This window comes from Rhinolophus sinicus, linkage group LG12 (assembly GCF_036562045.2).
Source record: "Rhinolophus sinicus isolate RSC01 linkage group LG12, ASM3656204v1, whole genome shotgun sequence".
Lineage (NCBI taxonomy): Eukaryota > Metazoa > Chordata > Mammalia > Chiroptera > Rhinolophidae > Rhinolophus > Rhinolophus sinicus.
Window position 1 is genome coordinate 68,041,136 of NC_133761.1, and position 11,379 is coordinate 68,052,514.

An 11,379-nucleotide genomic window follows, 5' to 3' on the forward strand; every position below is an offset into this window, starting at 1 on the left:
CCCTGGGTGACGCTCCAGCCCACAAGCAGGCCGGCTTTTCTGGAATTATCCTGCCTGCCCACCAATCACCCGCCTTCCTGCCTGGAACTTTTGCCCCTCCTCCCTCCTGCCAGCTGGCTCCCTCACTTCCACGCAGACTCCGTGCCAGAAGAAATCCCTTCTAAGACTTCTCTAGGAAGCCTTTGACTCCTCCAAGACCATCCGCTGCCTGTCGCTGGGGCCAGGCCTGCTCCTCATGGAGTTGGTTTTACGTTTGCTGACCGCATCTCACACCTGGGTCAGGAAACCCAGAGCCAATGGGTGGGTTTCCCCGGAGTCACATTTCTAATAAAGGAGCAACGCCCACATCAGTATAGCCGTCTAAACCAGGAATGGCTGCCTCGCGTGGTAGTGAGCTGCCCGTCAGTGGACGGGTGCACACAGGCTGCTCATTCGTTAGTAGCACGCGCCTCTGCCCATTAAGTAGGTGTCTGGCACATAATAGGTGCTCAGTAAACATTTGTTAAACAAACTACAATGAGGCTTCCTCCACTCCTACAGTGTGTTTGTCTCATATAAATGAAGGATTTTCTTCTGATGGGGCCAACCAGTTGGGTCCTGAAAGCTATGCTAGTATTGAAAGGGTGCTGGCTGGGGAACGCTAACCCAGAGGGCAGTCTCCAGGTGAGCAGGAGAGGCCCTCGTCACACCCCAGAGAGAGAGTGTCCCCTGGGACCCTTGATGGGGGCGCCTTGATATCTGGAAGGCAGGTGGCACCGTGCAGACCAGATTGTGGGGTTCCTTGTAACACACCAGTGTGGCACCATAGGCTTTCCCGTGTCTGAACACTCCAGCCTAACCTCAGCTGTGCCGTAGGAGTGAGGAAGGTGTGATATGTGTTTGTAACTCAGCGCTCTCAGGGAGCCGGCTGCCATGGCTGGGAGACCGACAGTGAGAGACGCTCAGGAGAGGGAATGGAGGGGACGCTGTGAGTCTTGGGTTACTTACCCACCCCCCACTGAAGGGATTTGGGGGTCACGGACCAGGTAGGATTTGGAGAGCAATTCTGTGCCTCTTCTTACCATTTATTTGTCCTTTTTTCCTTAAACATGTGCATCAAGCATTTACTAACACCAGGCACTGAGGACACAGCCGGGAAGGCGGGCCCTGCTCAGCAGAGTTCGGTGAGTACATGGTCTGGGAGCCTCTGGGCCCGTGTCCCCTCCCTCTGTCCGCTCCTGTAAGCTGCCCCCCAAGGCTTTGCCCCCCCCAACCACCACCACCAAACTCCTGCCTGCATCCAAAATCCCCAGGAGAGTTTGCCGGGTAACATGGCCGCCCCCCACCCCGTTCTGACTGGGCAGGGAGCAGTGGGGCCTGGGAGCCCACACTGCAGATGGGTTTCCTACCGTCGCTCATCCAGGGACTGCAAGTGAGGACCATTGACGTAGCTGATGGCAGACGTCCTACCTTAAAGCTGCCACGTCCCCTCATTCACGATGACCACACCCCACGTGGCAGTGTCCTTGCGACCCCTCTGCTCCAGGATCAGACTTACTTTTACCAAGGGGACGGGAAGGCCCAGAGGCCCCATGGCGTCCTGGCCCCTGTTTTCTGGTGTGGCGTCCCCACAGGCACAGCCATGCCATCTGGGGTTCAGCCTCAGGGGCTGCTTCCTTCACTCGAATGGGAGCTCCAGGAGGGCAGAGGTCGTGCCCGCGTGGCCCGCTGTCTCCCGAATGTCTGAGACAATGCCTGGCATGGAGCAGGTGTTCAGCCAGTGTTTGTAAAATGAATGAATGGCATCGCATGGCTAGCTACCAGCAAGCTGGCACCAGATCCCAGATCCCCAGGTCCAGTGCCCTCGGCCTGTCCTCCAGAGCAGGGTCAAGCGCCCTTTGACCCAGGAGCCCAGAGCGTGGAGAGCTGGCACAGAGGAAGTGCTGGCTTGAGTGCCTCATGTCCCCTAGCCCTAGTCTGGTGCCATCTGCAGGCCCGAGGGATGTCCCTGTCCAGGCAGGAGACAGGCGTGTCCCAGAATATGCCGCTTGCCTCTCGATGCTTCAGTTTCCAAGTGTGTAAGTGATGGCAGTGCCGGCCTCACAAGTGCTGGTCAGAATGAAATGGGTCCCTGCAGCCAGTCACTCACACTTGAATAGTGCTTTCTGTGCCAAGGGTGCCCTGGTGACAGGGTCACCTGCTCTCCAGATCCCCAGGTGAGCTCAGCCCATTGTAGGGACAAGCCTGTCGTTACCTCCATGGTGCAGATGAGGAAATGGAGGCACAAAGAGTCTGGCAGGCACTTGAGCAAAGTCACACACACACAGCCCGTGAGGGCTCAGCCACCGAGGGGGAAGCCCAGATGGTCTGGTACCAGAGTCAGCTCTTAGCGGGCGCGTGGCATCACCCGGCGGAGGGTTCATTGTGTCCTCCTGGCTGGCACCTGCACCTCCCCCCAGAGGCCGTCACCTGCTTCAGTGCTGGGGACAGCCCCAGTCTCTGTCCCACCCGTTAGCACCCAAGTACCTGTTCTGCAGCCAGCTGTGGGGACATTCCCAGGGAGAAGGAGGGGAATTCCTGGGATCTCGGACAGACAGTCCCATGGGCGGGAGAGGATGGCTTTCTGCTCAACGTCCTTCCAAACTGGGGACCTGCCTCAAGCTTGGTCCAGAGAGAGGGCTCTTCCTGAAGCAGAAGGGGACAGGAGGACATTTCAGAGACCCCTGCGGGGTGCCCTCAGGAGAGGTGGAGTGGCATGGTGGGCACACACCCATGGTCCTTGGTGTTCCTCAGGCCGCCCCTCAGCTGGGCACAGAGGCCTGGGCAGCCGGATGGGTGGGGACAGCTGCATGAGGTGGCCTGAAAGCCTGTCACTGAATGTCTGCTTCCACCTAGTGGCCTCTGACGTTCCAACCACCCCGTGGAACCGAGGAGGCTCAGGCAACAGCACAGCAGTGCCCTCTCAGGGGACAGTGTTCACTGAGCCCCAGCTCCGTGCGAGGGACACTGGTGTGATGCAGGCATGTTCGTGAGTGCAGAGGAGGAGCCGAGGGGGACACGTGACTGTGCCTCTCTGAGCCTGGGGTGGCCGTGTGGAGGTCATAGCAGGAGGTCACACAGGGCCTGGCCCTTGGTGAGGGCTCAGTCAGTGGGGACCGTGATCACTCTGTTTACCCAGACGGCCACACCTCAAGGTGGAAGCTGGTGCATTTTGGTGACAGCCGCCTAAGTGCCATGGAGTTTGGTGGTGAGCAGGATTGGACTGAGCCTGGGGGTCGGTTCTGTGGGGGGATTAGGGACACACCACCTGCTGCTCAGGATGAGGCCGAGTGGGCTCACATCCCCCATGGTCCTTTCTGCACCCCTTCCCGAGGACACGGGACGTGGGGGGGCGTGTCCTGGCCTCTCCCCTGCGTGGGGGCCAGCACGCTGGTGGCAATGAAGGGGACCGTCGAGTCCTCGGCTGGTCTGACTTCTGGATGGTCCTTGTAGCTTCCCTGTGACACTCTGGGCCCCAGACAAGCCCAGTCCTGCGGCCACCTGGGTCTCCCATCTCCACAAAAGGAAGCCAGAAAGAGAAAATGTTAAAGGGCCCCAAGCGCTTCCCTTCCCTTGTCAGAGGGTGTGCGAGTCTCTTCATTTTCTACTCTTTTCTTGGGACTCATATGTCACACGGCGTGTCGGGCAGGACAGTGGCTTTCCCGGCCAGGAAGTCTCCTAGGACACTCACTGCTGTGGGCTGGACGTTGGGAACACAGCAGGCACTCAGGAAGTATGTGGTCTCGCACGTGTCATCCACCCTGTGCCTGGATCAGAATGTCTTCCCGACTTTTCATCGTTGCTGCTTTCCCAGGGGACTGTGTGCGGTCAGGCCAGCAGACGGACACGTGCCAGCTGACAGCAGAGTCAAGTGAGAGGGCCCTGGACTCAGGTGAGCTCCTGGCCTCGCTCGGCAGCCTCGGGTCTCTAACCCCACAGGGCTGCTGGGAGGCGTAAAGGGGCCTAGGAAATGCTCAGGGATGACAGTGATGGCCGCTGTCTGGCTTCCAGCGCTGGGGCCACGTTGGGACTGTCTCCTGAGGTGGGTCCTCAGTGCTGGTCCTGTGGGACGCCAGGGGGGCCATGTTCCGTCTGGCTCAGTGGCCAGAGCAGGTGGCTTCTGAGGCCCCGGGGCCTGACGTGCTGTTGTCTTGGGGGCCTGAGGAGGAGTGTTCTGGAGGCAGCACAGAAAGCTCTGTGTCCAGCAGAGGGCCCTGCCCAGCCTGTGGCCGGCGGGGAGGGAGGGAGCGGCTTGAGGCCACTGGAGCAGGCTGGCGAAGCCAGACGCCTGACTGGGGGCGGACCAAGCGGCCAGCTGCCTCTCTTGAGTCCACCGGGCACTGGGTTCCCGGCCCTTACCTGCTTTCCGTGGGGCAGCTGCCTCCTGCTCGCCCGGCCATGTGGTGGCTGTGGCCTCTGGCCGTCTCTCTTGCTGTGGTGTCCCCTGTGGGGATGAGCAGAGTCTCTGGGGGCGCCCCCCTGCGCCCCGGCAGGCACAGAGCCGAGGCCCCCGAGCAGCATAGCCGGCCCAAGAGAGGCGCCCAGGACGAGCAGGAGAAGGGGCTGCAGCAGCACGTGCCTGAGGAGTGGGCAGAGCGCCCCCCGCCCCTGCACCCCGCTGGTCTGCCGCCCACCAAGCCCTTGGCCACCAGCCCCCACCCAGAGGTGGATGGGGGAAGCCCGGGCAGCGGGTCAGAGCCCTGGGGCAACCTGACGGGGACGCCGGGGCAGAGGCTGAAGATGGAGAACCCCCTGTACCCGGTGACTGAGGGCTCCTACGGTGCCTATGCCACCCTGCTGCTGGCCCTGGTGGTGTTCGCCGTGGGCATCGTGGGCAACCTGGCCGTCATGTGTGTCGTGTGGCACAGCTATCACCTGAAGAGTGCCTGGAACTCCATCCTCGCCAGCCTGGCCCTCTGGGACTTCCTGGTCCTCTTCTTCTGCCTCCCTGTCGTCATCTTCAATGAGATCACCAAGCAGAGGTTGCTGGGGGACATCTCATGCCGGGCTGTGCCCTTCGTGGAGGTGAGTGTGAGTCCTAGTGGGCAGCAGAGGTGGGTGTGAGGGCGGGCCAGGCCCCAGGCGCCTGGAGTGCTGTCCTGCTTCCTCTCCTCCAAACTGGGCAAGGGCACGAGTGGTGTGGCGTTGCTTCCCGGTAGCTCCCGGCTGAAGTTGGCCGGCCAGGGGCTGAGGGCAGGAGTGCGGGGCCCTGGGTCCCGGCTCCGCCTGGCTTCTCAGTGCGGGCAGCTCAGGGTCGGTCTCGCCCCCTTCGCCTGTGCCCTGTGCTCTCTGCTGCCTGCCTTAACCCTGCGCCATCTTTCCACCAAGGAAACTGCTCTGCCCTTCGTGTCTCCTTCTCCGTCCCGTACCCACTGCCGCCCAGCACTCACAGCCCCTTCTTTACCCTCAATATCCTGCCCCCAAATGCAGTGTATGCAGGGACACCCCCACTCCTACAGCCCGCAGCTCACTCAGCGTCCACTCCCCGTGCACGCGAGGGCCTTCCTCACTGACCGCGTCACGCTGCCGCTGCGCCAGGCCCTGCTAAGTCCTGCGGGGAAGGGAAGCCCTGGTCTTGTGCTGGAGCTGGGGGAGGGGCTCTCATGCCAGTCGAGTCACTGACACCGGGTGTCACTGGGCGTCTCACATCTCCCCAGTTTCCTGACCTCCCAACCAGGGAGGTGGACCGGACGGTCCTTCCCACTGGCCTCGTCTGCAGCCTGCAAGTGTCCCCCTGGCCTCAGCTCCGGGAACTGCCAGGTTAAGACCAGCGAGCGCATGGGTGCTGGTGGGCGTGTGGGTCACAGAGACGGCTGCAAAAGTACACTGATACACGCATGTGCGACACATAGCAGGGCCACATGCCTGTAAGGAGCACACGGAAAGTGGCCTGTGAGCCTTGGCCAGGTGGGGTGTAGTCACGAGGCCCCAGCCCACTGAGGTCTCCCTGCGAAGGCTGAGTGATGGTGTGTGACCTGGCACGTGCCTGGGAGGAGGGTGGGCCAGGCCTGGGCATGGGGCCGCTGGGGCTCTTCCCAGTTCTGTGCCCTCCCTGTGCATTAGCGGGGACTTTGTATTTGGAGAGTCTCTGAGGCTCAGCGGCTGGCACAGCCCTTGCCTGTCCTTCCCAACCCCGGGAGCCCCCCGGAGCGGCCCCAAGGCCTCAGACCTGAAAGCAGACCCTCCAGGGGATGGCCTTTGAATCGTAGCCATGGTCCCTGCTCAGTACTCAGGTGAGCGGTGACAGCTTGCGCACCGGACTTTGGAACCAAGCAGACAGAGTAGCGCAGGCCCTGCCCCACCAGCTGAGTGACCTTGTAAGTTACTTTTCCTGTGCAAACCCCAATTTCCTCATCTGTAAATTGGGGGTGATAACATAATAATCATAGCTATGTGAATGCATTCTTGAAGGAGGAAGTGGCACTTAGAAGTAAGTAGCTCCCCGTGCAGTGGTCCTTACGGGGAGCAGGCTAAGCGGGAGGGGAGCAGGGCGACACATGTTTGCATGTGGCTGCCTGGCCAGTCAGCGAAAGCCCGGCCCGGCCTGACTGTGGGTCTCAGCACGCCGGGACAAAGGCTCTGGCGTGGACTCTCCTGGGCCGCCGGCCACACTTCCTGGGAGGGACAGAGGTCATCCAGGAGCTGGCAGAGCCCCACCCCCAGGCTGGGTGATGGGGCGGGAGTCAAGGGACAAAGCCCAGGGCCCCTGAGCCATTTATGGGGGTCTTAGGGATAGCGGGGTGTTCTGTGAGATGCAGGAGAGCTGGTGTTTCTGTCCAAGCCCGAGGATGCTCCTGCAGGGCCAGGGGCATCTCACCAAGGACATGCAGGGACACAACTAATAAGGGGGGATTGTGTCCCCAGCTGGAGAGGAAAGAGGGTGGACAGAAGGGGGATCTGAGCACAGTCCCTGTGTGGTCGCAGCTCTTCTCTCTTTATTCTCTCTGGCACTTTCTCCCCACTGTCCTGGCAGCTTCCTCTGGGTTCACAGGGCGGCTTCCCTGTGGGCTCAGTGACAGCTCGCAGGGAGGGTGGGCCCAGGCCGCTTCCCCACACAGCCAGGCCTGGGCTTCCCCACAGAGGGCGAGCGTGTGCGTGCGTGTAAGCTGTGTCCCTGAGACCACTCACTCTGCACAGGACGGGGGCAGGAATGGGAGCACCTGCAAAGACCAGAACTTCCGAGTCTGTCTTGAATGCCTAGAGCCGCTTCCCAAGTCTCAGGGAGCCCTGTGGGGCCCACAGTCCCCCCGCCGAGAGGCCCCGAGTGGTGGGAAGTCAGGGCCCTGCTGCGAGTGGCCCTCACCTCTGCCACCCCCAGGTCACTGGTCCTGCCCGAGGACACTCTTCTTGTGAAGGGGGTCCCTTGGGAGGACCTGATGACACAGGAAGCGCCTGGCTCACCGCCCAACCCCAGCAGCCAGGCGTCTTCCGCCGCTGGTCTGACCACGGCTTCCCCTCCCCCGGGTCTCGCCCAGGTCTCCTCCTTGGGGGTCACGACCTTCAGCCTCTGCGCCCTGAGCATCGACTGCTTCCACGTGGCCACCAGCACGCTGCCCAAGCTGCGGCCCATCGAGCGGTGCCAATCCATCCTGGCCAAGCTGGCTGTCATCTGGGTGGGCTCCATGACACTGGCCGTCCCCGAGCTCCTGCTGTGGCAGCTGGCACGGGAGCCGGGCCCCAGCACGGGCACCGTGGACTCGTGCATCATGAAGCCCTCGGCCAGCCTGCCTGAGTCCCTCTACTCGCTGGTGATGACCTACCAGAATGCACGCATGTGGTGGTTCTTCGGCTGCTACTTCTGCCTGCCCATCCTCTTCACGGTCACCTGCCAGCTGGTGACGTGGCGCGTGCGTGGCCACCCGGGGAGGGAGCCGCCGTGCCGGGCGGGCAAGCACCAGCAGGGTGAGAGGCAGCTCAACAGCAGCGTGGTGGGGCTGACCGTGGTCTATGCCCTCTGCACCCTCCCGGAGAACGTGTGCAACGTGGTCCTGGCCTACCTGTCTCCCGGGCTGACCCGCCAGACGCTGGGCCTCCTGGGCCTCATCCAGCAGTTCTCTGTCTTCTCCAAGGGGGCCGTCACCCCCGTGCTGCTGCTGTGCGTGTGCAGGCCGCTGGGCCAGGCCTTCCTGGACTGTTGCTGCTGCTGCTGCGAGGCCTGTGGGCGGGGGGCGGCCACCGGCGCCGACAGCAAGCTCAAGACGGAGATGTCGTCGTCCATCTACTTCCACAAGCCCAGGGAGTCGCCCCCGCTCCTGCCCCTGGGCACGCCGTGCTAAGGCCAGGCCCCACGGGAGGCCTGGGACATGGCAAGTGGGGCAGCGAGCGGGGCCTCCCCAGCCCTCCCCGTGTTTCTGTCCCCATAGGTCTGGCGAGTGGACGGGTCCAAGCCCCAACCCCAGCAGGGCCTCCCTGTCCTCTCGCTGGTGGGCGGCAAAGCTTCTAGGTCCTTAGAACTGCCCAGAAACTGTCCCAGCAGCTGGGAAGCAGAACTCGTGCAGGTCCCGGCCGCGCTGCTGCCTCTGCCTGGAGCCCGAGCACACTTTAGTTGTGTCCTGTGTAGGCCTGGTCTTCCTGCCCCCACCCACCCTGGAAAGGGGCTCCCTGGACTCTTCCTTCTCCTGGTGCCGTCTTTCCCAGGGCTCTCTCCCCCTTTCCCCCTCTGACGGACCCTGGGTTGTCTTCTCCGACCCCCATGTTAGGTGCACCCCCCCATAGAAGGCCTTTTTTGTAAAACAATAAACTAGGTGGAACTACCCCTGTGCCCACTGGACTTACTTGGGCCACATCCTGGCAGGGCCCACGTGCACCTGGGCCTTCCCAGGTCGGTGGTGCCACTGCCTGTCCCCTGCCGACTCCCACCCTGCCCCCCACAGCTCCTCCCGCTGGTCCTGCCCTGGGTGTCCCACCACCTCCCACCCCCTTTCCGGTCTCCCTCTGGGTCGCTTCCAAAAGCTTCCTTAGCCCTGTGTGGGCCTAGAGAACTGGCGCGATGTCCATCAGAAGGGACACTCAGCCTGGGCCACCAGCCGCCCCTTCCCCATAAGCCCAGCTTTCTGCCTAACCACCCAGCCTGTCTGCACCATGGCTCTGGGGCCCACCCAGGACAGCTGCATGGGGCCCGGCTGGTGAGGGGCAGATGCCAGGGCCCTGGGCATCACTCTCCTCTGTCCACCCCCACTCTCCCCTCCTCCCCCGTGGCCTCAGCCTGCCCTATACCCAAACCTCCTCCCACCTCTCCCAGGATCTTAACAGCCTTGTTCTCACTCCCTGGAACTCACCCCCAGGCTGGTGATGCCAAGGGGGGGGGGACACGCTGTTGCCAGGTGATGGCTGCCCGGGCGGGCCCTCTGCTGGGGAGGGACACCCACCCATTTCTCAGCAGATGTGTTGCCACAGTGACTGCAGCCCCAGCTTTCTCTGTAGAAACTTAAATGGGGGGCAGGTTTGACAGGGGTCCAAAAGCTGGCTTGCAACGTTTTTACCCCCTGCCACCTCGGTACCACCCCCACCCACACCCCCAGTCCTGGATGCACCAGGAGCTTCCTATGGGATGGAGGAAGGGGGGCCGGGGTACGCTGAGGTGAAGCTTGGGATCTGGGGACAGCTGAGGCTGGAGGGTTGAGCGCCGGGCACAGGGACGCCTGAGCTTCCTGTTTGGGGGCCTCTTCCACAAAGGACACCCTCTGCCTCTCCCTCCTGCTGGCTGGCAGCTCAGAGCTGAAGGGGGGAGGTGGGGGCCCCCAGGCCCTGCCCCCACGGCCGCCCCCGGCCTGCCAGGCTGAATGGCATACAGAACCCATCAGCAGGCCAGCAGGCCTTGGGAAAGAGCCAGTGTCCCTCCAGCCTGGGCCAGTCGGGGAACAATGCGGTGTTTGTTGCTTAGAGGTCCCAGGCTTGGGGTGGGGGGCAGGTTGGCACAGTGGTGGATGATGGACTGGAGCCGGGAACTGCCACTCAGTCCCCCTCAGGGCAGACTTCAGGAGACCCTGATGCCAGCTGGGAGGGGACAACCCACCGAGCCCCCTCAGCTCACACTTTGCAGTGACAATCGCCTCACTTCTGTCCAGCCGGACACGTCACTGAAAGTCTCGTCTTGGCTTTGCCATCTGCAGGGAGGAATGACACCTCCTGCCCAAGGACTAGCCACTAAATAGGACAAGACACATAAAGCACCTGGCACCTCTCCTTCCCTCCAGGTAGGAGTTTGATTCTCCAGGACTACAGAGGCCTGGTGGGGTGGCCTTAACTCAGTCTGTTCCCTGGGCAACACTGACAAGTCCTCTCTGTATGCAGGCCTTAGGGCGGCATGGCGCTTGCCTGCTGGTAACCAGCTCAGTAGGTCTAATCGCAAACCTCGCTCCTCACTTGGAGGACACTGCAAAGGCAGGTAAACACAGAAACAGCCCGTCCTGCTCCCCGGGTGAGCGAGAGGCTCCAGGCAGAGCCAATGCCTGCAGCCAGAGAGCAGGGGCAGCCAGGCCCCAGCTCCAAGCTCACCAGGGGACACGTTTTAAGGGAATCTTAGGACGGCACCCCCAAACCATTGAGCTCCATCTGCCCATGGTTTTCCCTATCTCCTCTGGCAACGGTTCCGTCCTCCCAGGCAGGCAGGCGTCTCTCTGACGACTGGCAGACGCCTCCAGGAGGAAGCCCTGGGCAGCAGGGAGGGCTGAGGAAGCTCAGACCCAACAGGGCAGGCCCAGGCCCGCCCTGGCCATTCTGGAGGGAGGGAGAAGCGTGGTGTGTTCTGCGGGGCCTGATCCATTTCCTGGTTGAGGGGAGGCTGGGGGAGGTGGGGCTGACTGTAAAACTGGGTCAAGATGGCCTCGGATTTGGGTGAGCAGGGCCGGCAGCTGTGGGCAGCGAGGGGAAGACCAGCTCCGAAGGTGGGAAGAGGGCTGGACCTGGGCAGGGCAGTGAAGGTACTGCCCTGCCCAGGAAAGCAGCAACACCCCAGGAGAGAGGCCTCCAGGCTCTGCCCTGAGGACAGTTCCCCGGCTCCAGGTGGGTGGTGGGGACACAGAGCTGGCTCCCCCCAACTCTGGCTGCAGGTGAGGTCCCGCTCTGGCTCTAAGGAAACAGGTAGGGACAGCCCCTCCTGCCATGATGACCCGGCCCCCAGCAGCTCCTGAGATGGACCCCTTGGCTCCACTTGGCAACTGCAAGCCCAGCTGAGGCCACATGAAGGCCCAATGAGGACAGGAGGTGGCGAGGGCCGGGCACACGTGCAGAGGCCGTTCTGAGAGGTGCCATTGTGAGCCCGTGTGGGCGCGTGCCTGCCTCTCTGTGGCTGTTTGTGGCCCTGGGCCTGCCAGTCATTCCATGCCATCTATGGAAAAGTTACTGGCACCACACGCCACC

The 11,379-nt window shown here is 62.5% G+C and overlaps 1 protein-coding gene across 1 annotated transcript; it reads left to right on the forward strand.

The window, feature by feature from the left end:
* The first annotated feature begins 4,084 nt into the window (after positions 1 to 4,084).
* Positions 4,085 to 8,771, forward strand: GPR37L1 (G protein-coupled receptor 37 like 1). Its single transcript, XM_019750851.2, has 2 exons — positions 4,085 to 5,043; positions 7,494 to 8,771. The coding sequence occupies exons 1-2, from the start codon at positions 4,102 to 4,104 to the stop codon at positions 8,292 to 8,294; spliced, it is 1,743 nt and encodes a 580-aa protein (XP_019606410.2). The 5' UTR covers positions 4,085 to 4,101; the 3' UTR covers positions 8,295 to 8,771.
* The last annotated feature ends 2,608 nt before the right edge of the window (positions 8,772 to 11,379 follow it).